The 26,439-nt window shown below is 34.0% G+C and overlaps 1 protein-coding gene across 3 annotated transcripts in view; it reads right to left on the bottom strand.

Moving 5' to 3' along the window:
• The window catches only part of LOC118202236 (glutamate receptor 1-like), a 148,647-nt gene that overhangs the window by 15,083 nt on the left and 107,125 nt on the right, over positions 1-26,439 (bottom strand). For all 3 annotated transcript variants that reach the window (XM_085808075.1, XM_085808077.1, XM_085808076.1), the window contains 5 exons: positions 21,605-21,773; positions 11,212-11,280; positions 8,095-8,339; positions 3,598-3,700; positions 2-142 (listed from right to left, as the gene is read on the bottom strand). In XM_085808075.1, coding sequence (XP_085664201.1) covers positions 2-142; positions 3,598-3,700; positions 8,095-8,339; positions 11,212-11,280; positions 21,605-21,773 — 727 coding nt within the window. The remainder of the gene's footprint in view (position 1; positions 143-3,597; positions 3,701-8,094; positions 8,340-11,211; positions 11,281-21,604; positions 21,774-26,439) is intronic.

Genomic DNA, 26,439 nt, shown 5'->3' with positions numbered 1-26,439 from the left:
CCTGCTGTCGTCTGACTTCTCTTTTCTGAGATCTTCTTGCGTACTGTATTCCAAACACTATTAATATGATGAGAAATCCTGAAACTGTCATACACAGCAATCCAGAAAAGGAACGTATTGTATCATGAGTAACTGCTTGCATCTAAAAAAATACTTCTTATCAAAGTTACAATTATTCATAAAATGTTAAGGGGAAATGATCACAATGAAATCTCAATAATGTACTAATATATTTCGGGACACTGGAATTGCTAGAGTAAAATGTGTGGATGAAAATTCTAATTGCTGAATTGCTCTGCCCATCTCATCCCCTCGCTGAGATGGGCAGAGCAATTCAGTGTGGACTCAAAATCAAAGTGTTAAAAATATATGGGCAATTAAAATGCAACGGAAAACGATAACACTCCTAAATTACTTATTAAACTATATAATTATACGTAATGTAACAAATATAGGAAGCTCAAAAGTTATTTTTAAAGCTAGATTCTTTCATCGGTCATCAAGAAAAAGTAAATATATTGCATTTTTTTATTTATCTGCATCCAAAGTTTTTTCATGGTGGCTTAGAAAAACTATTTAAGGAATAAAGAGTGCACACTGAAGTATCTGATTACAGTACTAAATTAACTGGAGCATTATGCAATAAGAAATTATCCCTTTGCTGCGAAATCTGGCGAATGGATAATGAATTATCTGGTATAATATCCACATGACTTCTGTTACTATCAGCTTTCAGTTTCATTTGTACATTCATTTCACTTAGGAATTGCCTCATTTAGCCACTTACTAATTATCGATCAGTTATTAATACAACAGTAGTTATGTTTAGCTACGCTTCCTAAAAACGATATGAAGCACACTCCACTTACAGATTTGTGTGCTTTGGAGTAAATCTAGACGGGCAATTATCATACACACACTTTGCTTTGTAACAAATTTGGTTACATGAATAGTTCTTAGAAACAACAACAACAAAAAAAAAATTCGATTGCATTTTTCAATACGCGGAAAGTGTATTTCATCTGTTTAGTTCATATCTGAAAACGAGTGTGTTAAGGAGTTGCGAAATATTAGAGAAAATCCTTAATAACGCAGGGTTCACCTTTAGTTTTGATTACAGCCGATGTTTTTCTGGAGATGGACTCAACAAGGTCCTGATATAATTTATGAGGAATATTAGCCTATTTTGATATAATGACAGCTACAAATTAGTTCATTTTTATAGTAGTATCACAAACTTTGAATTAATTTTTCTGCTTCATTCCACAAGTGCTGAATAGGATTGAAGGCGGAAAAGGGAGTTGGCAAATTTAAACTCCGAATCATGCTCTTCAAACCAATCTGAGATCAATTATGAGCGGTGAGAAGGTGCGTTATACTTCTAAAATTGATAATGCATCAGGTAGAACCGCCACCGTAAGTGAAAGTACGTGCATTGCAATGGTATTGAGGTAAGTTTTGTGCTGACTGTTTCTAGCCATATCATGTTGTAGAGACATTAGGTTTTTTTGAAGCAGGAGACGTGAGATATGAGCAATGCCTTCGCCGGGACTCGGACCTACACCTCTCGAATACTCATCGAGTGTGCTATCGTAATATCGCGAAGGCTTGCAGAAAGGAGGAAGAAAATACTACCTTATAATGTGACTAAAGGCAAATATTTCGCAGATCATAATTTTATGGATACAAGCTTATGAGTTGCCTTGAATTTGTTCTGCTTGCGGCATAGTCTTATCTTCCTAATTTAGCAGAAAATGAGATTAATCGGTACAAGCAACTATTTTCTAGGTGTCAGAGGTCCAGTTTATCATGGTCCCAGAGCAACCATGATTTCTTGTTTATAATGTGTTAGCATTACCATCCTTGAAGGTCTTTTGGTGTTAAGACCAAATGTTATCAACTCCATCGAGTTGTGCATTGAGGTATACTTTGTGTTACACCTGGACTTTACTGAACTGCAATATATCATGTTGTTGCCCTTATGATGCTGCAGCCGGATTCTGATAACCACCTCTCACCTCTTTCATTCAGTAGTATTTTTGACCAGAATTGTCCTTGCTGCCTGAAATTTTTTGCTCAATTGCCACTCTTCAAACACCCAAGATATTTTTGCACGAGAAAACCATAGAACACTGACAGTTTTAGAAAAGCTAGAAACGAGTATTCTTGCACTCCTGATTATACCTTGTTCAGAGTCACTCCAGTTTTTTTATCGTACCCATTTTCAGACTAACTGCAGTGATAACTATAACGACAGTGCTTTATATAAGCTACTCATATATGTTAACTTGTCTGCAAGTCACTAGCAGACTGTTCCATGTTTAAAAAAAAGGATTTGTCTAATATTTCGGCCATTCAGTGTATACTTGATCATTTTGCCATGCCATAAAATAGCCTTTGAGTAGTATAAGTCTCATCTCTCTTTCTTAATATTCAAATATTAATTCAAAATATTTTACTACAGACAGGGATTAAATTATATGCCACAGAGTGTAATGACATTTGCTTTCATTACATGACAGTAGACATTTTAACCATCCTTCTCTGGAAATATATTCTGTATGTCTTTATATGATCTTGAAATTAATACAAATTAAAGTAGTTTCTATTACAACTTCTGTTCGGTAAACGTGAATACTGCTACATTTAAATGTTAAAAATATTGTGACATATATCATTAGATAAGATAATTATAAGACGTATAACATTACGTCTACATAATATATAATGTTAGTGTAAATAATCTTGAAAGAGCAGTCTATAACAGTATATAAATTCACTTAAAACAGAACTGTGTTCTTCCTGTATGATTTTGTAAACCTCCATAAGTCTAGTTTTATTACAGTCTGCTTTCTTAAATCTTCCTTAGTTTATATTTTCACAGTAGCTATGGTCCTACATCAGAAGATTATGAGGTATCTTATGTTAATTAACCAATTATTATGATTTAAACTTCACCTATATTTGATTTTTAACGCTATCTTATGCTAATTTAAATTCCCACAAATAGCGTAAGTTCGTCTGTCGCACAAGTTGTGCCTTTCTGTTCATTTAGGTTTTAAATAAGAAGGTTATTTCAACTTTGTTTAGACTTTGCGATTTGTTTCAAATTAAGCAATAACTCGCTATTTGTCCATTAGGGTCTGTAGGACTTTTACACAAGCTCCCAGTTACAGTAGAACCTTACAAGATAACTATTTTTTTATAATTTGTCGCTTGTAATTCAAAAATTTGTTTTGGCTCTGACGTGAGTTATTTATTCTGAATAGAATGCTTCTTGCCTATGAAGCAAATAAAGAAATTTTCTTCTCGCAGAAAATTCCTCCACTCCAAAATTTTTTATAATATATCATGTACAAGGACTGTGAATTTCAAGTTACTTCTTATTAACAGAAAAGTTTTAGTTCTAAAATCTTCCGGAAAATGTTTACAAGAATTTAATTTAATTACTAAGTCCTTTCTTAGCATTGATAAAAAAATCTGCGCATATGCATGATATATAATGGTATGGTATTCACATGGCTTATTTCAGTAGAATTGAACTATATTTTTATAAGATGGTTACATTGGATATCTCTGCAAGATGAAGAGACTTACTTTCCCGTTTTTGCATTCACTTGAGTCGATCCACCATTTACGATAGAGATGGCCTAATAATCCTTTGTTTTGTATGGAATTCAAAGCTGTATCGATGCTGGACCTATAAAAAACTAAATAATGTAAGCATAAATTTACACCACATGAAGATTTTATGCTCATATTTTGAAATGAAAAAATTGAATGAGGAATGCAGTAAATATTTTCCATTAGTGAAATGATAACAATTTTTATTCTGTCAAGACACGAAATTCGTGTAATGAATAGAATAATATCTGACTTAAAGTTAAAAAAAAATAAGAAAGAAAAACAAAATTAAAAAAAAAACCCTTTCTGAAAACGAAATCAGTGTACCGACACATTTGATAACCAGTAACCAGTGTACCGACACGTTGAAGCTCAACTTACTTTTATCTGGATTTTGCAGTATACCCAGCAAAGCAAAGCAAATGGTCTCGCAAGCAGGTATCCAAACTGATAACAGCAGTAACAATAAATAACCTATGGCTATTTCGAAAAGCGAGCTAGCTAATTTCTCACAGGTTGAACTAGTGTAAATTTCAAAGGTAAATAATAGTTTGTTGATTCAATGTTACTACCAGCTGATAATAAGGAAGTTAAGAAATGTTAGTCATTTATGAAACTGTGTGATTTGTAGATCTCAGATTAAAAGCCACATTCTTCAGCATTACGCAACCGGTGAAAGACAGTTGTAACGTTTACTAAACTAATGAAGTATACCTATACATGTAATAATTATAGAAATATTTTTCTTTAAGTAAATGAACTTCTGCGTTAGCGCAGTCATGTATAATATAACCTGTAAACTTTGCTTATAAAAAAAGGTGACCAAAAATGATCTGAAGTATTCGCATCGCAAAAATACAGTGATAGAAATTTAAATCGCAACACCAAGAAGGAGTTGTCCTAGTTAAAGAAAATTTGGGAGGCATGTTTCGCATCTGAAAGATGACATCTATTCAGATTTCGGTCTAGATGAATAAATGTGCCGTTAATAGGGCCGCTATGAGCATGAAAATCACGCTTGCTTTAAATACGCGTTGTAAACTTCAAGTGTTTTATTTATCTTTTAGGAGCTGTTAGCGAGATTCAAGTCAAAAATGCCTTAAGGAGACGAAAAAAGGAGTATTAACAGTTTACTAAATTTGAACAAGACCGCGTAATAAGGCTACGAGAAGGTGGATTTTCTTTTTGCGATACTGCAGAACATTTTGGCAGGGATGTATCCACTATGAATGCGTGTTGGCAGCAATGGTCACAGGAAGGTACTGTCTCAAGTAGGCCGGGGTCCGGCCGTACACGTACCACCCACTCAAAGGGAAGACTATTGTATTCGCCGCATGTCTGTAGCGCATCGCACTGCATCTGCAGCACACTTTTGAACTTTTGTTGGCATCAAAGTAACACAGCGAACTGTAATAAATCGATTACTTGAGCAACAGCTCCGAGCCATACGCCTTGTAGCAACCATACTATTAACTGCAAATCACCGCCATCTGCGACTTGTCAAGCTAGAACTCACTAGAGAGCGGAGTGGGGATCTTTTGTATTCTCAGAAGAGAGCCGTTTCATTCTTGGTGCCAATGATGGCAGTATGCTGCTTAGAAGAAGATCCAAGCTGTCGGCGGCTTAAATACATTGGACCTACATAAGGAGTTATGGTGTGAGGAAACATTTCCTATTTTCATTTTCCTAAGGTGTGTGGAATAACAAGTAACTTAATAGTAAATTTGCACTTCAGACTGGTGACTGCACCGGTTGTACATTTCCTATTTTCATTTTCCTAAGGTGTGTGGAATAACAAGTAACTTAATAGTAAATTTGCACTTCAGACTGGTGACTGCACCGGTTGTGCTGCCATTCTGGAGCAATATTTCAGGAGAATTTTCCAGCACTCGTCCTCATACCGCTGCTATCATCCAACGTGTTCCACAGAATATCGACATGTTGCCTTAGCCTGCGACATCACTTGATTTTTGTCCCTCAAGCATGTATGGGACAATCTTACGCCATCCACAACTAACACAGATCGTTGCTGATTTCACTTATCAAATGCAGCTGGCATGGAGCTCGCTGTTAATAAAATGACAACTGGCATTTGTACGATCCAATGCACGAGCGTTTGCATGTTTGCATGCAAAGTATTTAACCTGTGTTCTTGAAAAAGTAATCAAATAAATATGTTACCTATACAAATGCTTTATCTTCATTTTATTCCTCTGAACTAATTTCTTGGTGTTGATATTTCATTTTCTATCAGTATACCTTTCAAACTGTAGTTATGGAAATGATAGCAACACACCAATGGTCGATATGTGTTCCGAATTAGGGTAATTTTGAATCACGTTCCTAATATGCATGTTTATATCAGACACTGCTTCGTTATTTAGTGGGAGATGCCACAATATATGTACAAGTATAGAGGCAATGTGTTACATTCGGTGTTCGTTACGAAAATGAGCAACTAAGCTGCATAAAACCAACATGAACAGCTATAAGTGTTCGGAAAAATTAAACATGCGATCATTTGAATCTTAACTGTATTTATGCATGAATTAATTAAAACTGATGTTGACACAACTGAAAAAAAGAAGAGACACCACTTCCGTTATCTATGGTAAAAAAAGAGAGGCTTTAACAATAAATAGGGGGAAAAAGAGAAAATCTAATTTTGTAGTGCTATTTAATGGCACTAATATTTCGTAGTGCCATGCCTGTCCTTGATGACGACTGTATAGCACTGTAGCACACATGAAATGAGATTTTGGATCTTGTTATGGAACTAAACCTGAGGTAGGTATTTTTATCAATACATTTTAAACTATCTTGTTCCGAAGATATTCTACAGGATTTAAATCTGGATGGTCACAAAGTTAAACCTATGTACAGCTATTATTGACTTGTAGGCATTTTTATCTTGAAAATGGTAAGGGGGCATAAAGAAAAACAATATAAATAGTTGTGCATTAATACGATAGTACTGGGATCAGGATTTTTTACTTAGCGATTTGACTCTGTGGCACAGAACCGAAACTTTTTAAAATATGCGCTGTGACACGTCTAAATCGCTGTTAAACAGTACGGCAACAATTTATGATCTTGCCTCTGTAGAATATTTCTGCAGATCAGGATGTTGACATTTCGATTGATAAATTCAAGTCGCTCTGTTCTTCCTTATGCAAAGCACCCTAGATCACTAGGGACATCGAACTGTGTACACGATACTAAAATCTTCACTAGATCCATGAAGTGTGCAGCAATTTATTTCACATTTCCTTTAGCCCATTTTAGAAGCAGGGATCTCAATTTTTTAGGAAACAAAGGTACCCTTGGGCGAACCCTTTCGCTTAATTTTAAACGGGCCTATTAATATAATTTTAAATTTCAAATTTAACTGTTTACCTACTATTTGCTACAATTAGACAATTAGTTTTTGTGAAGCTGTTTAAATTTCTTTAATAAAACCATACTGCGCTCCATGCGTTAGTTTTTTTTATTAAAATAATAGTAAAAATTGCATAAAAATTTAATTCCGTTTTCTAAAGAAATTTCTGTTATGTCATTAAACTCGAACTCTATTGTAATACCATATAATTTTATAGCATGTCTACTGCACGATCACTGTTCACCGCTGCTGTTTCACATCTCAGATTCTATTTCCTATTGCTTCACTTTTAGTAGCTATTTTTATTTCCTTGCATCCGGGATCTCTTGCCGTAAAATAAAAGCTTATAATCTTCATTTCTGTGTTCCCTATTCATTCTTTTAGATTTCCTCAACTAACATTTTTAAACCCAGAATACTGAAAAGTTAACTAGTCAAGAATGGAGCTATTATTTCATTCGCAGAATGCTTTTTCTTTGCGGTGTAAGAGCTCAAATTTAAACAATAGTGATAACGAAACACTGCAATAGAAAGCACTAACTGGAAAGGTCATAAACTTTGCAAGCCTTTTGGAGCCACCAGTGAGCGATCAGTGGTAAATTCGTTAAACACTTGTTGTTCGATCCGGGTTCAAATCCTGACGAACAGGCAGGCTGCCTGGGAATTTCATGGCTTTCTGCATTGATAATGAGAATATGAGTCAAATTACCTTGAAACGGCCTTCACAAAGGCTTCCATATCCTTAGGCTGATATTTCTTGCATGCTAATTCAGAATTTATTAATTTATTCGGCGTGTTATTGTGTCTTACTTATTTCTTGCATGCTTTGCCATAATCCATTTCAATTCTCAAGCTTTTGGCCATAATAAAATTTCTTGCCTTCCTGTAAACCTGCAGCTTGAGGAAAACGAGAAGAAGGTGTGAATATTATTCATGGTAATTTAGCATTTTATTTTTAAACTCCTTTTGAGGATTATGCACGGATACTCCGCTCACGGCTAATCAGGAATCTGATGCAGCTTAATTACAATGATAACATGAAACAAATTTATTTGATTATGGAGGATTTAGGAACGTAACGTATGTACTTACTTCAGTTGTGATGTATATGGGAATGCTATTCCATAACCAACATAAAACGCGGAATCATGTGTGACTACAATATCACAAGGTTGTCTTCCGAGAGCATATTCACTGGCCAAGGATTCTACCATAAATATGTAGTTCCCTTTAGATTCTCTGACTCTCTTTATTCCTTCAGAAATAGTAGAAACTTTTACATCTTGATTACTTTCCAGGTATGCTTTATATTGCCTATATAGAGGTAATGTTGATTTCTAGAACAACAATTATATTAAATTAATGACTAAAAGAATTTTCAGCCGAAACTGCAGCAAGCATGTTAATGAAGAAATTTAAACAATAATTATTGCTTATAATTTTAATTTTTGATTGGTTAGATTAAAAAATAAATGTATTGCAAATGTCTGCCACTTTCAGAAAGATTGCACGATTAAACATCTCTTAAAAGTTATTCCGTGGTTCCAGTTTAAAAAATAATTATAATAAATAATCAAATAAAGTAGACTTTCAGATAACTGCAACAATTCTGGTCACATGGAACATTTTAATTAAAAAAATATTAAACTATAATTGTTATACTGGTTCCTTAGAAAAAATGCCCGCGAGAGAGAAGCTTTTCGTAACGGGTTTAGTTCAAATAAAAAATAGGATACAAAAACATTTCATTTTTTTTTCACTGTGCACACACATTGCGAAATATAACTAAAAAAATACAACTAGTAACTTATTATCTTCAGAATGCAAATTTCTGAAAGATATCTTTTACGTCAGAAAAGCATTTATATAGAATAGAACAGCGGTTCTCAATCTGCGCTCCTTGTGCAATTCCCAGGGGCTTCTGGGCCGCTCCAGAAAAGTAAAGTATATATGAACCTAAATGAAATCAAGGTATGTGTATGTGTATGTATGTGTATATTTAATTATGGCAAAGCACACGAGGGCTATCTGCCTAAGGGGAGGGATGCCTTTCGTGGAGGACTTTCTAAGGGAAACTGGCTCGTATACACGTTACACATGGGAAAACCACGAAAACGCCCATGCAGCCAGCCCGTTCGCGGGATTCGAACCTCGGACCGAACTACCAGTGTTCAGCGACTTTACCGCTCGGCCGCTGGTGGGCCCAATGAAATCAAGGAATAAGAAACAAAAAGTAGAATCAAAATCGGAAATTCAGAAATAGCATTTTGAACGTAGAAATTCACCAAGTTTAATTTCGTGCCTCCTTTAGCAGACAATGCTTAATTATTCCTTGGAACTGCACACTCGAGGAATTTCTCGATTCATCAAGAATTCCTAGAATCTGCTCGAAGCTAATCAACACTTCATAATGAATGTTCATAAAAATAATATTGCGATTTTTGGGGTTCCACCCTTTTATCTAACAGCTAAATGAACTGATAAGTGAATAATCGCTTTAGTTCGTGAACAGAGACGTAAACTCAAGAAGGGTTAATTACCCTTTATTATTCAAAATAAGAGTGTACAGTCGGTCCCTTTCTCAGGACGTACAACAAAGCCTCCACTTGGGCTTGAACTCAAAGTAGTCAGAAATAAAACTTAACTAATGCTTAACTAAAAAGATATAACCGAGGTTATCAAAATTCTAATTAGTTGGCCCCTAAATATCGAATAAGCTGGCGAAGCTATCAAGGGCCTGAAATACGGCCGAGCATAGCTTAGAGAGAGACGTAGCCAAAAGGAGAACGCGCGCTAGTCAGAAACTCTGAGGCTTTCTCTCGAAGTCAGTGGAACTTCGATTTAAAGACCACTCTTACTCATTTGCATTAAACGTGATTCTAAAAACACAGGCTGGTAGGAGATTGTAAGCTGAAATAAGAAAGGACAGGAAAGTAGCTTTAACTAAAGATAACTGTTAAAAACTTAGGATAAACCTTACATCTTTTTAGCTATCTTTCCACCAATCTGCCGTGCGTTTGCTTTCTTTGTCACCTATAGTTGTGTAGCTGGTAAGTTTCTATTTATAAATGTGATAATAAATATAATAAACTAGTATATAAAATCACAACCTCTTAAAAAGCATATTAATGTGCAAAAAATATGGGAAGCCACCATGAGTCCTTCTTGCGAACATAATAAATCTACCATTGCTAGAGAGAAACGCCGCAGTTCTTGATGCAAACGCCAAAGTGGCTTCTTTCAAGTGGACGCTTATGTATCGATTGAAATGCTTGGAAAAGTAAGATAAGAGTTGTATTTTTGTTATAAAAATATTGAAGGAATATAACTTCAGGATTGAAGAAAAAACCAGAGAAATATTCAGGCTCATATCGAAGCTTTGAAAAACTCTTTCGAAATTTGCATTCCGACAGCTCAAGAAACCGTGCTTAAATTCCTTTGAACGGGTACTGAATTTGTTAAGTGTTAACAAAAAACTATCGAGCTTAAATTCAACAGAATACGAAGTCCTCATAGATCTGATATCTCATAGCGAACTAAAATTTACTTTCAAATTCAAAGCTTAACTGAATTTCATCTGCATATAAGAGGAAATCAATATCTTATATGAGAAAGCAAAATTACAGCTGCCGTCTGTTTCAACTACACATCCTTGTGTCGCAGGATTCTTGGCCTATCTAGGTAATAAAACAATTAGCCTCAGTGTAGAACGAGGCAATTCGCTTCCAGTTATCAACAAATGAACATAAAATAAGAAAACTGCTCACAAAAAATGAAATCACAAGTGCATAAAAATGAAAACCCTGTGCTGTGCAATGCCACATAATAATCAATAGATAATAAAAATATGTTTGGATTACCAAGTGATTTTGTAATTCTTCAAAAGTTATTGGTATCTACTACTACGTAATCGCTATTTATTCTAACTTCAATCCGCTCGTGACTGTAGAATTAATTGGTCAAGCAATCATTTAATATGAAATTATATGCAACGAACTACGTTATCATTACAATTTAGTCGACAATATGTCGTAAGTAATGGTACACAAATGGAAAAATTCAATTGTTTCAAAAAATATTTTCGGTCTATCTACCATCTATCAAACAGTTACTGCAGTTTCATAAAATATTATATTTATGTAACTGCAGTATTACTTCTATTTTCGTTAAGAAATTCATAGACATGTCAAGAATACTGCATTAACTTACTTTCAGAAACTTCTCTATGCTACCTGGAGAAACTATTCCGATCTTTGGCCATCCATTTGAAATAGACTCCTAAAAATAAAGAACATTTCATTTAAATATGTAAAATGAATTTTTTTTTAAAAATTAGTAAAATAAATTCGAATATTTTCATTTCACTTTACTAAGAAATAAAAAATTTTTGAAGATACAAATGGTACAAAAAGTGGTCTCAAATTGGCGGTCCGCATGCGACTCCCGAAGCAATTTTTCTCTAACGTCGAATTTATTTTTTGTAAATTAATTAGCACTATTATGGCATTGATTATTATGACAGGAATTTGAAGAAAAAGTTCAAAATTTTAATGACTGCGATTCCAGTTTCACATTATTTTCATTACCAAGACGAACGTAGGTAACGTCCCAGGGAATCTACAAATACAGCTAATTAATTTACACAGTGATGTAAATCTTATTCCAGTGTTTGAAGATACAGATTTGATTAACGCTTTTTCGTGCTTGTCGGAAATTAAGAAGTTCATAATTATTTACATACAAATATATTTTTTTTCTACATGTGTGGAAGAAAAATTTGATAAATAAAAGAAAAAACTAAGTTGGCTTTATATATTTTCAAGTTTCCTCCTTTTCATAATTTAAATGAGTTATTTAATGGTTAATTGAATGTCAGTCTGAAAATTTAATATTTAGCTGTCAATGCATTTGAGTTAGAAAGTGTAACCAACAGAAAGTTCCTATGCATACTAACTTTTAGATTTCAGACACAAAATAAGTATAAATTTGTATTTTTTGCGTCAGTATGTTTATGCATGTTTTGATAAATATTTATTAAATAAAATTTGAAATATTATTTAAAAATTTTATTTTTAAGGTCCTTTAAAAATAAATAAATAAAAACATTTTTAACACTTGAAACGGACACGTCTGAGCTGAAAGCAATCCCCACGTAACTGCCCTTCGTAAACCCAGCAAAGACTTGCCGCAACATCAGAATATGTATCCTTAATGATTTCCTAGTGGATCCTTATCTGTTCTCAAAACGTCTGACCGGTGCGGCGTACTTGAAGCAAGTGTTCCCCTGTTTGTTCGACATTGTTTCGCTCACAATAAAGAGGGGCTTGTTGTTTACACATACCTTACCCCACCGTAACTGGCATCCATGTTGTTTGGTGTGTGTTTTGGTCGGGAAAAAAAAGTCTTTGTATTTTGGTAAACTTTAATTTTGTGAATGTGAAAGTGAGTTTTTTATATCCATCTTTCATTCCGGTTTCTGAAAATGTGCATCTTTTGACTGGATGAGTAAAACTGAGAAAGTTAGAAGTGTTTAAAAATTTCTACGTGTCAAGCTGCTCATTAGCATACGCATGTGAGTACTTTTGCTTAATTTTGATATTTAAAGACAATGCATGTGGATTTATAATGCATGTTTTTTAATTATATGCTACTCTTGAATTACGTGCTTGGTCTTGTGCTTCAGATTTAAGTACTTTGAAAGTTACAAGCCTTTTTACGTTGAATTTCTGAGTGGCTCATTTGCATACGTTTGTAAAGTTTTTCTGTTTATTTGAAGTTTATACACCATGTAAATATATAAATTGATTGTGCTTTCATTCTATACACTTTTGTGGATATTTATGCAAAATTTTACTCATTTGCAACAAGTCTTTAAGAGATATAAGCTTTTCAAATTTCGAACACGCTAATAATGGATGCCTTTATTTACAATTGAAGTTTTGGTGCACCATTCAGTTAGTCTTTCTGCGTGGGATGGCGAATAATGAGCGGGAAGTTCTTGAAAAAGAAGATAGAATTTCAAAGGGATCGGAAGATACTGTATCTTATATCGCTGACAACGTACTGTCCTTTATTAATGAAAACTCTAAAGAATTGGATGAGGTTTTAGGTAACCCATCTGATAAGGTGAACAAATCTGTAGGTAATAAAATTAGAGAAATATTTAGAAAACTGCAGAATGCAATGAATAGTGTTCTTATTGAAAATGGTGAACTAAGAGGAAGATTGGCCGAAAGAGAAAATATTATAAGAGGAAAGCATAAAAAGCAAGCTGCTACTTATGCAGAAAAAGTTCAACAAAGATCAAGATCACGATCTAGAACAAAAAGTTTTAAGAAACAAGAAGTAGAATTTGTGACTCTAATATATCCTAAAGAAAGGAATCAAACTTCTGAACAAGTAAAGGAGAAATTAATTAAAAACATTTCTCCAACTGATCTTAAAATAGGTGTGCAGAGAGTACAAAAAATAAAAAATGGTGGAGTATTGATTAAGGTCACTAAATACGACGATTTGTCAATAATTGAAAATGCAATAAGAGAAAATAGTATATTGAAAGAAGAATTGGATGTAAAAAGACGTAAGAAAATATATCCACGAATTATGATTTATAATGTTGATCCTGCCTTGAATGGAGAGGAAATAAAGGATTTACTGAAATCTCAGAATGTCGTTCTAGAGAATGCGATTATAGAACCGAGATTCAATATGAAATCAAATATGGGATGTCATTGGATCGTTTCCTTGGACACACAATCATTTAATCTGGTTATGAAAGACAAGAAAATTTATTTAAAATGGACAAGGCACCAGATTAGAGAATATAAAAGAGTTACCAGATGCTTCCAATGTTATGGTTTTGGACACACTAAAAAAGCTTGTACAAAAACCTCTATTTGTAATAAATGCAGTTTAGAAGGTCACTCTCAAACTGAATGTACCGCAACAGATTATAAATGTTATAATTGTACAATAGCAAATTCGAGATTTGGACTGGGCCTTAATACTAAACATGAAAATACATTTAAAGAATGTCCTTGTTATATTAGACAAGTTGATTTATTGACCAAAAAAATTGATTATGGCTTGTAAATCTCATACAATTAAAATTTGTCAAATCAATTTACATCATGCAATCAAGGCCACAGAACAATTGAGAGTTGAGGTTACAGAAAGTGATACTGATCTGATCTGCATACAAGAACCTTATGTTTATCAAGGAAAGATATATGGTTTACCAATAAGTGCCAGAGCATATTATAATAAAGGTGAGAACATAAGATCTGGTGTCTTTGTATTCAATGAAAATTTATCCATTTTACAAATTTATGCTTCTAAAGACATAGTTGCTGTTTTGGTGGATGGAAAAAGTCCTTTTCTCTTGATTACATGCTATTTTTCCCCATCAGAACTATTGATGATCATTTACGTTGTTTGTCTTCTTTGTTTGATAGATTTAAAAATATCTCATTAGTAATAAATGGTGATGTCAATTGTAAACATCCATTGTGGGGCCAAAACTACATGGATTCAAGGGGAAAAAATTAGCAGAATTTCTACTTGAAAATAACTTTGTTGTAAACAACAATAGAAACAGTTTTCCCACATACTCTTCAGTATTAGGAAATTCATGGATTGATATTACTGCTTCCAGATTGATTAAAGACATTGAGATATGTAATTGGCAAGTTTCTGATAAAATAAGCCTTAGTGATCATAATTATATTCATTTTGAGATTAGAAATGTAATAATTGATGATACACAAAATAACCAAATTAAGTTGAAGAGATTGAACTGGATTGCTTTAAAGGAGCTTATGTTTGAAATTTTTCAGGCATTGAAATCAATGAAGATATAGAATCTCAATTACATGAAATTAATTCAATCATATGTGACATATGTGAAAATTTTCGGTTTAATTATAACGATACAGGAAAAAAGAAAAACTATTCTCCATGGTGGAATAATGGATTAAATACTGAAAGGAAAAAAGTTCGAGTTTCTAGAAGAAGATTTCAGAACTCTTGTGGCGAAGATAGATTAAATTATAAAAAAATTTATTGTAAACATCTTGCAATATATAGAAAGAACATTAGAATTGCAAAGGAAAATCACTGGATTAAAATATGGGATAAATTGTCTCTGCAAAGTCCCTTTGGTACGCATTTTAAAATTGCCACAGATAAGCAGATGAATCCTGTCACTTTTACTGCTATCCGTAAAAGTAATGGTACTTACACAGAAAATATAGAAGATACAATAAAAGAAATTATGAACTTCCACTTTATGGAAGATAAAGAAGAGGAGGATGAAAGTGAACATCGGGATATCCGAAGGAAAATAAAAGTTGATTTGGAGTCTTTTAATGATGTTTTGTTTACTGGCGATGAGCTTTCTGCTGCTCTGGAGAGTATGAAAATGAATAAATCTCCCGGTCATGATAACATTCCTTTGGAAATTTATAAAGAACTTTATTATGTAAATAGGAAATTCATTTTGGATCTATTTAATATTTGTTTTCAACAGGGACATTTTCCTGAGACATGGAAGATTGGCAAATTGGTTTTGCTTTTAAAACAAGATAAACCTCCTGAGCAAGCGGCTTCTTACAGGCCGATTTGTTTATTACCCACTTTGGGTAAAGTTCTCGATAAATTGATTAACAATAGGCTTGTTTATTTTCTTGGTAGCAATAATCTGCTAAATGCAAATCAGTATGGATTTACGCCAGGAAAAGATACTATCTTGGCAATTAATAATATTATTGACACTATAAGAATTAATAAGATAAAGAATTTACATATTACTTTGATTGCAATCGACATTAGCAATGCCTTTAATAGCTTATGGTGGCCCAGCATCAAATCAAGACTTCTAGATTTAAAATGTCCTCAAAACCTCTTCAATATTATTAATAGTTATCTAAATAATAGGAAAATTATTTACAGAAGAAATAATATAAATATTGAGAAATATTATAATAAAGGTGCTCCTCAGGGTTCTGTTTTAGGCCCTACACTTTGGAATCTGGTGGCTGATACTGCCTTACAATTGAAATTTGAAAAGGATGTATTTTTGCAGGTTTATGCTGACGATTTTGTGTTGGTGATTTCTGGAAGTAATAGATTAATTTATAGAAGAAAAAGCAAAGAATGCTCTAGATAAACTTTATAACTGGTGTAAAGTAAATAAGCTGGATATTAGCCAAGCTAAAATGGCTATGATAACAATTCCAAAAGGCTCAAAATTAATCAGATTACCTTTATTGACGTGGAATGGAAAAAGAATCCGCAGCGAAAAAACACTTAAATACTTAGGTATAATTTTGGATACAAATTTAAGTTGGTTGCCACATTTAACTAAATTGAAAGAAAAAATTTTTAAGATTATGAATAAGACGAATAGATTATTATGTATGGATTCTTTTAAAAGTAAAAGTATTTTAAAAGAGTTATATAATAGAGGAATTGAACGAATAATCTTGTATGGCTCACCCGTTTGGTCGACTGGAACGGAAAGGGTGGGAAATAAATTGCTACAGATTCAGAGGGTTGCAATGCTACCCATTACGGGATGCTACAGAACAGTCTCTACCACCAGCCTACAGGTCTTAGCTGGGGTTACGCCTATAGACTTAGTAGCTGAAGCTGAAACACTGATTTATAAAGCTGTTCATATGAAGAAGAATATAGATTATTGTGACCTGAAGATTTCTAATAGAGAAATTGATCCAAAATTAGAAAAGTTTTATTTTCATCCGGCACAATTTAAAGAGGTTACCTGGAAGACACTTCTTCCAACTGGTGTTGGTTTGGAATTATTCTCTGATGGCTCCATGATTGATAAAAATGTTGGAGCAGCATTTGTTGCTTTTGCAAATAATAAATTTGTATATAAATCTAAATTAAGATTGAATAATAATTCAACTATTTTTGATGCAGAACTTATTGCCTTTGAATATCCCATAAGATGGGCTAATGAGGAAAAAAATGAGAAATATATTACAAATTGGGAGATTTCGCTGTTCACAGATTCCCAGAGCATCCTTAGAGCTCTTAATTCTAGAAAATGTTTATCTGCAAAAGTAGATAAAGTCAGAAATTATATTCACAATATTAATTCAAAAATGAAATTACATATAAATTGGATAAAAGGACATTCGAATATTTATGGAAATGAAGCAGCAGATTCTGCTGCTAAGGAAGCATGCTATAATACAGATATTGATATCACGGTTCCTTTATCTCTTAATTATATTAAGAGTGTACTACATGACAAGATTCTCCACACATGGCAACAAAGATGGCATTATGACAAAACTGGACGAAAGGTTTATAAAATATTTCCTGTTGTCAAAGAGCAAAGATTGAGTTACAATAGATTGATAAATCAATTGATAACAGGACATGGCCAATTTCTAGAATATCTAAAAAGGTTTCATGGGAAAGATATTCATTGCCGATGTGGTCAGGATGCATCTGGAGCATCTAATGGACATTACATTTGGGACTGTGCCTTAACGAAGGAAATTAGAGGAGAATATTATCGAAATATATCTATAAATAATGAAAAATATCTATATAGCAATAATAAAGCTAAATTAGGACTTATAAAAATATTACCAATTTGAATAATTATGTATATTTCGATCCTTTTGTTTAATTGCTTAAATTTTTGAGTTGAATTGCATAAATTATAATGTAATTTGTATACATACAATGTATAATTTACTGAAAACTGTAAATGCTTATTGTTCGTTAAGCTAGGCAATATTTGTATTTTATAATTGTTGTTTAGGTTAGCAGTTATCTTGAGTTTAATTTAGTCATTTTATGTTAAGAAATAGGTGGTTTCTATTCTGAATGAAGGTCGAGATGACCCGTAGGCGGCGCCGACACATCTCCAGCGGAGGATGAGTTTTTGGATAAGTAGTCCTTATTCTGTTGTAGTGTTTATCCAGTTATCTTTCAGTTTGTTTCTTTTAAATTGCCGGTTGTGCCAATTTTGGCGGTACGGCCTTTTTTCTTAGATTAGATTAGATACCTTACCCCACTTTACCATCATGCATTAATACTTCCTGAGTGCCATATAATCCGGACAGTGAAGGACATGGTGAGTAGAAAATCACTGCAACTCTAGAGGACTTGATAGAATTTTAAATTTACATAGTTAATTAACAAATGTTATTAATATAATAATTTCTTCTTAAAATTTTTATTGATAATTTTTCACGAAAAATACAGTCTAAAAATATTTAGAAAAAGGAAGATAAATAAATACATGAGGTTACCTCTATCAAAATGTCTTAGCTAATTATCAAAATATTTTCTTTCATGTTTCTTTAATCTGTTATTGTTTTAGTAAAAATTATATCTTGACTTGTCCTCCAGGCTTATAGTGTAAGGTTTATCTTCCTGCTTACAGAGTGTCTTCGCGGTATAATTAGAAAGCACAAACAGGAAGGATCGGAGTTCGAACCTCGGGGAGGGTACTACCACGTCTACTACTTTCCCACGTCTTCTATTTCGGGGGAGGGGAAACCTAATGTCTCCACAAAAGGATATAAATCTATTAGACATCTTTCTTTGATGACTCATTAAATTATTGATGTATTAGACATCTGTGAATTCCATGGCAGATCTCGTCACGAGAATCGTTCGTGAGCGGACAAGATAAACACTATACCAAGCATTTACAGAAAGGGCGCCAATCCTTCATTCGCCAGTGTAAACTGTGCAACGGAAACCCCTTCAACGCCTCTCTGAGCATTTACGTTCTCTGATTTGAATGGGACTGTGCAATTTATGATTTCGTTAATTTTTTTTTACACTACGAAAAGTTCAACTTAGACATTTAATTTTATGCTTTTCTGTACTCTAAGTGGAATGCGGCTTTTAGCTTAATTGTAAATATTGTTCGTCATTATGAGTACTAAATCATCCTTTTCATTTTTTTCAAGCAGTTTAAAACATCCTGAATGTGGCCCTATGGAGAATTCCTTGCAGGAAGAAAATCATTTCACAAAGCGCTAATCATAGCTTTTTCACTTAGGAGTTTCCCAATAGCGGGCCCTCAGCCAGCCTCGGCCAGAAGTGGTGGTCACTTTATTATGGAGGCACATAGGGCCACCTTTGCCTCCTATGGAGGGACGGACAGTTACAGCCGTGCCTTCTCCGAGATTCGAAATTAGGCCTTTTGGTATCACTATCGGCTCCCCTAGTCACTATACCGCCTGGGCTGCACTTAGAAGATATACAGGGAGATATTTAAAGTGAATTTTAAGCTCAGTCGTGCCTCCACATTCATGGGTAATACGTTCTAAGACTTATCATTGTTACGAGAAGCCACTGTTAATACCGAACACTATTCATAACAAGATATTCACGGAGCATAATAAATTCTAAGTTTTTAAATGATAAACTGCGTACGCTGGCCTATGCATTAACAGTAAACTTTGTCTTTCACTTACAAAGGTGAAAGAGAAACTTTATATTTCTAAGGGATACAGCCGAAAACATCGCGGCAAAAACATCCCAGACGAAAACGTCGCAAAAAAACCTATACAAGGCGAAAACTTCGTAGTACAAAACATCGTGGAAGATAAGAAAGCAAAGAGAAAACATCACAGTTCTAAAACATCGTGGTACAAAATATCGTGATCGAAAATAAAGCTGTTCAAAAACTTTGCAGTTTAAAAACATCGTGTTAAAAAATAAAGTACCTACAAATCATCGCATGACGATAACATCGCACATATGCGTTTTTCGGATTTAAAAAAATGTAAGGGAATTTTAGAATATTGATCTAGGAGCGCAAGAAGGAAAAAAGGAATTTTGACTTCTATATTTGATACTTTTGAATGAACTAATAAATTTTTACTGAAAAACTAAGAAGGAAACTTAAGCACTTAAAAATTGAAAGTGAGTAGAAAATCAGTGCAACTCTAGAGGACTTGATAGAATTTTAAATTTACATAGTTAATTAACAAAGGTTATTAATGTAATAATTTCTTCTTAAAATTTTTATTGATAATTTTTCACGAAAAATACAGTCTAAAAATATTTAGAAAAAGGAAGATAAATAAATACATGAGGTTACCTCTATCAAAATGTCTTAGCTAATTATCAAAATATTTTCTTTCATGTTTCTTTAATCTGTTATTTTTTTAGTAAAAATTATATCTTGGTTTGTTTCCGTCTATTCTTAAAGTGCCGTTAAAATTAACCCCCCTCTTTCCCACGTTCCTTCTTGCGCTCTAAAATCACTATGCGAAAATGAATTTATAACTTTTAAAACCTGAAAGTCGCATACGTGAGATATGATCGTCATGCGGTGATTTGTAGGTGTTTTATTTTTTTTTACCACGATATTTTTAAATTGCGAAGTTTTTGAACAGCTCTATTTTCGACCACGATATTTTGTACCACGATGTTTTAGAACTGTGATGTTTTCTCTTTGCTTTCTTTTCTCTTACGATGGTTTGTACTATGATATTTTCGCCTTGTATTGTTTTCTTCACGACGTTTTCGTCTGCGATGTTTTTGCCGCGATGTTTTCGGCTGTATCCCTTAGAAATATTAAGTTTCTCTTTCACGCATAAATAAAGGATTCTGCTTGAACTGAATCTACAGTATGCACGGTGACCAAAACATGTGCTCGGATATTATTCCCCGTAATGAATTACGTTGTTACATATAAGTGTTTGAAATATTTATCTTAATTTTACGATCTTTAAAGTTAACGAACGAACGTTTATTTTTCATACTCAAGCTCAGCAGTTTTTGTTTAAATGTTCAACAAGCCACTTGAGCGGTCAGCCAGCCTAAAATAGTTAGATAGGTAAAGACTTCAGGGTCGTATACCTATTAAATAAGCGAAGACCTATGACCTAAAATAGTTATTGTAAACAAGAAATTGCATATAATAAATTTAATGAGTCCAGATATTGTAATTTCGCTGATCCAACTTGTAATTAATTACAGCAAAAAATGAAAAACTGCTTCTACTGTTTTTAAATAGCTTTGTTTCTTAACCAATAACAAAAAAAAAAAAAATAAATATGAAAGAAAAATTTAAATATTTCGCTTCGCTCACGAACACGCTTGTGCGAAGGAAGATAAAATACTGTATTTTGGGCAGTATCGATACAACACATTTTCTTGAAGTCACCATATTTTCTGATTAGATTTGAAACATAAACACAGTACTTTTAAATCGTCGGGTTTCTTAATCTTCAAATGAAAATTTCCTTAAATTCGCAAAAAATGTGAAATAAATAAAAAGGAAAATTCGAAATTCAAAATTTTGCGTTCCATTAATGTGCACATGCGTATTCAAAATCTGGTGGCGCTAGGTGCCGTCATTTTACCTCAATGCAAGGAATATCCATACATGCACTCATACGTACAAATCTTTCATTATTTAATAACAGATTTAAATAGTTGTAATTTTTGGAACTTACGATAGTCTTTTGCTCCGTTAGAGGTTACGACTCTCCGTTTTTATAGCGTGTAAATGCATGTATATCGGTACAAGAACTGACAGTTTGAGGATGAAATAATGCAGACTCATAGAAAAGTAAGTATATACAATAAAAATTACCGAAATTATGGATTCCAGAGACAATGCTCTAAGCTGTGACAACTGAGGGCTGTTATCTTTTCCTGTGCCTTCTTCTCGAAGCTGAGATGTCAAGGAAGCTATGAATAAACATGCTAACGTAAAAGTAAAAATCCACCAGGCTATACTCAAAATTCTCGATGAAATAGACCTGTGAAGGATGTGTTTTATATACAAGTTAGTTTTTAATTCCGATAATGTAAACGGTTATTAAAAGGAAAATTCAAAATTATTACGCAACATAAAGTACCATATGTATTGTAGATGATACATATTATAGTAATACAAATATTCAATAAAATTACTACTGAATGTGCATCGACAGCTGAGCCTCGAGTAATCATCAGCCTTTCAGTTAGCACTATAGTTACAAGGTCATATCCATGTAATGATTCTACATAGTATTGGTAATGTTATCAGAATATGCTTCAAATAAAATATATCAGTTAATAAAATACTGTGAAATTAAACTGTAAGTCATAGGCCAAAGCTGTAAGAACAGGGAAAGAACAATATGATGTAACGCAAGCGAGCTTCCGCGATGGAAAATAATCAGACCAGTGGTCTTTTAAATATTTATTTTAAAACTTAAACAAGGATTTCTGGGTTAAATAAAAGTAAAACGTCAGCACAGCTACAAAAAAGAATGGCACAACTTCCGCGTGATGCGGATCAGACAGTCGCACGACCTATACCTACGACATTTCTCAACCAAAGCTCTTTCCTTTCCTTTTTGTTTGAGTCGCAAGCGGGGTGTATCCTTAACGAGTTTGTTCCTTGATTACTTTCCGGCTGTTTTGGCGGAACCCGTGGTTCTTACTCAAGTGAACAGGAAGTTCTGTAATATTAACCATATGTTACAGCCCCTTCTTTTTCCGGGAGGAGAAGGTTTGCAGAAGTCTGATATCCTGCTTGATTATCTCTGCTAGAGACACATAAAATCAACAATAAACAATGAATATAAAACACAACTATTTACGCTACACTGGGTTAAGTACCAAGGATAAAAAAAAATAAATATGAACTTATATTCAGGCCAGTATAAAAAAACGAATAACCGAATACTAACTTAATTACACAAAGTAGAATTTGGCAGTTTTCTGTAAACATGTAATATACAACTATACATATTTTAAAATATATTATTAATTATATATTTATCCAGGCTGAAAAGGAAAGCCTTGCGGAAATTTAATTATCAGTTTTTGGTAATCTATCTGCGGAGACCCGAAACTTGATCCTGAGCTACTGCATTTAATGACCTCAAAATAATCATACATATTTGATTTGGCATTAGCATAAGAGGAAACCACTTCATTATAAGTTTGATTTACATTATTGATATAATTACTATCATTCCTTTTAGGCATCTCAGTATAAGGCTCTAACATAAAGAAGTGGCAAATAGTGGATCTTTCCGTTTTTCCTGGTAAATTTACAATACATTTTGTTTTGGACAAACCAATAAAATTGCTTGCTAAGGAAAACCTTTGAGAGTCTAAACATGCAAAATAAACGGGTGATTTCAAATCGTTATTTCCTCTTTGTAAGTGAGGAATTCGAATCATATCTAATGGATGAAGAGACACTTCATTCGCCTCTGTGTTGCCCATCGGTTTTTCTTCAAGACAGCTAGCTTCGCCTTTCGGGAGCAGAATTCTCGGCGAAGGTGTGATATCATCCTTAAACGGATAGCGAAATTTTCCAGTTGGCTTATGTACCTGCTATCTTCATTCGGTTCTTGGTATTTTTGCTCGTTTTCAGTTTCGCTGTTTTCAGTTTCGCTGTTCAGTTTCGTTGTTCCAACAGTTTCGCGATTTCTTGGGTATCGACTCTTGTACGGTTCTTGACAAAAGACTCCTTCATTTTGATTTTCTGCTTATTTTTCAGCAGTCCGGTTTCCGAGTAAATAATGTCTGACTTCTATCGATAGCGGCTTCTAACTTCAATTTGGTTATTATGAAATTTCTTTCTTCTGTCCTAATTCTATCTTGCATCTCTTTTTCTGCTTTTCTATCTTGAATTATATCCTGTTCCTTTTCTTCCCTCTCAAACCTCATTGAAGTGATATTTTCAAACAGGCGTTTCACAAGTTCCTCCTCGTAGGATTCATTTCTCATAATCAGCTGTCTTAGATCCAATATCCTAGGCTCAGGTCGGACCTTTTTTCCTAACTCTTCAGCCAAGATTTTAAGGTCTTTTCTTTTGCTGAGAATGTCGTGATATAAGTCAAAATTATGATAAAAAGCTAATGACTTCTAGCTCCCTTTCACTATATATATATAAGAAAACTGTTTTAAACAAATAGCAGTTTCAAATATCAGGAGTAAAAATTAACTCCTAATTTTTTTCATAGCTAATACTACGGATCTAAAATAGAAATGCAAGTCAGTTTACACTATAATATGCACATTATGCGTTCAAATATAATTTGTATACTTGAGGACTTATGATTCTACAATTAATATTAACCTTATAAATGCTTTACATTCAATTGCGTTAAAACTCAAATGCTTATGATAATACAATATGCTTTCATCAAAATTTCCGAGGTATATTAAAGTCTGCATTCAAAGGTAAAAATTTAAAAAAACATACACTGCTTGACATTGAAAATGCAACACCAAGAAGGAGTGGTCAGAAAGTGATGAAATTTGGAAAAAAGAGACAGCAAGCAGCAATAAGTGATCTTTATTTCAAAATGATAGTCAGAATACAGAGCGAGTACGGCGTCAGCTCAGTAAGATGTAGGATCACAGCAGACAGCGATGCACGAAGAAACACGTCTAGGCATAGAGTCAATAAGAGTGTGGATGGTGTCCTGAGGGATGGCTCTCCATTCTCTTTTAACCATTTACCACAGTTCATCTTCTGAACGAGGCAGAGCAGAGTCTGTAAACGGTGTCTAATCACACCCCACACAAGTTTGATTGGTGACAGGTCAGGAGAGTACGGTGGCCAGGGAAGCATCTGTATACCTTGCAGAGCATGTTGGCAGATGAGAGCACTGTGTGGTCGGGTGTTATCCTGCTGAAAAATTGCAATAAGCCCCTGAAGGTAGGGGATTGCCACCGGCCACAGTAAATTATCCAAGTATCGTTGGGCCGTCATAGTGCCCCAAACATGATGTTTCACCATTCTGTCATCCACATCGCTCCAGTCCGGCACCATTCTAAACGTTGGCTTGTATGCTGTGGCGTCAATGGCAGTCTTCTTAATGGACGCCGTGAGTGCAGACCACGTTCAACCAATCGACGAAAAATGATTCTGGTCGACACGGGAACATCTAAGGTATCTTGCACATGCTGAAGAATCGTGGTACAAGTGACTAGCAGGACCACCACAGCTTGTCGGTGGATGCGTTGATCCATGCATGCTGACATCACTCTGGCTGCACCTGCACCCCTCCTTCTTCCCAAATTTCCTTGTTCCAACCATGTTTGCCATAGCCGATGCACCGTGCTCGCATCCATGTGGGTATCAGCTGCGTTTTGACGTAAGGACCAACCCGCCCTTCTCAATCCGATCACCATACCCCTCGTAAAATCGTCTATCTGTTGGAAGTGCCTTCGTTGACGGCACTTCCAACAGATACACCACCTCATCGAATCAGTTTGGAAGCAAGAGGTTTTATCCGAAGTTTAGAAACTGAGCATCATCTGTCCTATACACAAAACAGGAGACATTTTGGAATGTACCAACTACATGGGAATCTCTGTGTTTTCTACAAACTATTTTCCAATATACTTTTTAGTAGACTAGTAACTTATACAGAAAATATTTTAGGTGATTACCAATGTGGGAAGACCTAGAGCAGAACAAATCTTTAACATTAGGCAAATTTTGGAAAAAACTAATGAATATGGCATTGCAACACACCACCTTTTTATTGAGTTTAAGACTGCCTATGATTCAGTAAACAAAAAATATTTAATTGAAACTATGTGAGAATTTTCAATACCTGAAAAACTTATAAATTTGGTCACCATTACTCTTACTGAGACAAAACTGAGGGTTAAAATCCAGAATAATCTTTCTAAGCCTATTGTTGTTTCAAATGGGCTCAGACAGGGCAATGCACTGGCCTGCTTGCTTTTTAACCTTGCCCTCCAAAAAATCATAAAAGACTCCAACATTAATACTCGTGGAACTATCTTTAACAAGTCTGTTCAGATTTTTGAATTTGCTGACGATATTGATAGTCGCACGCACTCCTGAGTCACTTAGAGAGGCTTTTACATCTCTAGAGGCTGCAGCCAGCAAAATAAATCTAGCAATCAACCAAACTAAAACTAAATACATCGCATGTGGTAATAACAGCAGCCCCTATTTTGAAATTGGGAATTACAAATTTAAAACTGTTAGCAAATTTAAATATTGAGGATCAGAAGTTAATACTCTCAATGATTTAATGTCCGAGATCCGTAGTAGAATCAAAGATGCTAACCGATGTTTTTTCGGTCTAAAAGAAATACTTGAAGTCTAACTTCACTAGCAGAAAAACGAAGATTTTAATTTAGAAAAGCTTAATCAGACCCATTCTTACATACTCTACTGAGACCTGGGCAACGAGAGAAAAAGCTAAAAGTATCATTTCTGTCTTTGAAAGAAAAATTTTGAGATGTATTTATGGTGGCATAAAATGTAACAATAACTGGAGAAGAACTAACTCTGATCCCTATAAATCCTTTAAAGAAATAAATATAGTAAAATAAATAGGGATTCAGAGAATTAAATGGGCAGGACATCTGTGCAGAATGGATGAAAATAGAGTAACTAAAAAGATCTCGGGCAGACTATTCGGCACCCGAAAAAGA

This window comes from Stegodyphus dumicola, chromosome X1 (assembly GCF_044657685.1).
Source record: "Stegodyphus dumicola isolate Sdum_Otavi_A_Nest chromosome X1, ASM4465768v1".
Lineage (NCBI taxonomy): Eukaryota > Metazoa > Arthropoda > Arachnida > Araneae > Eresidae > Stegodyphus > Stegodyphus dumicola.
This window is presented reverse-complemented; position numbering and strand designations above follow the sequence as displayed.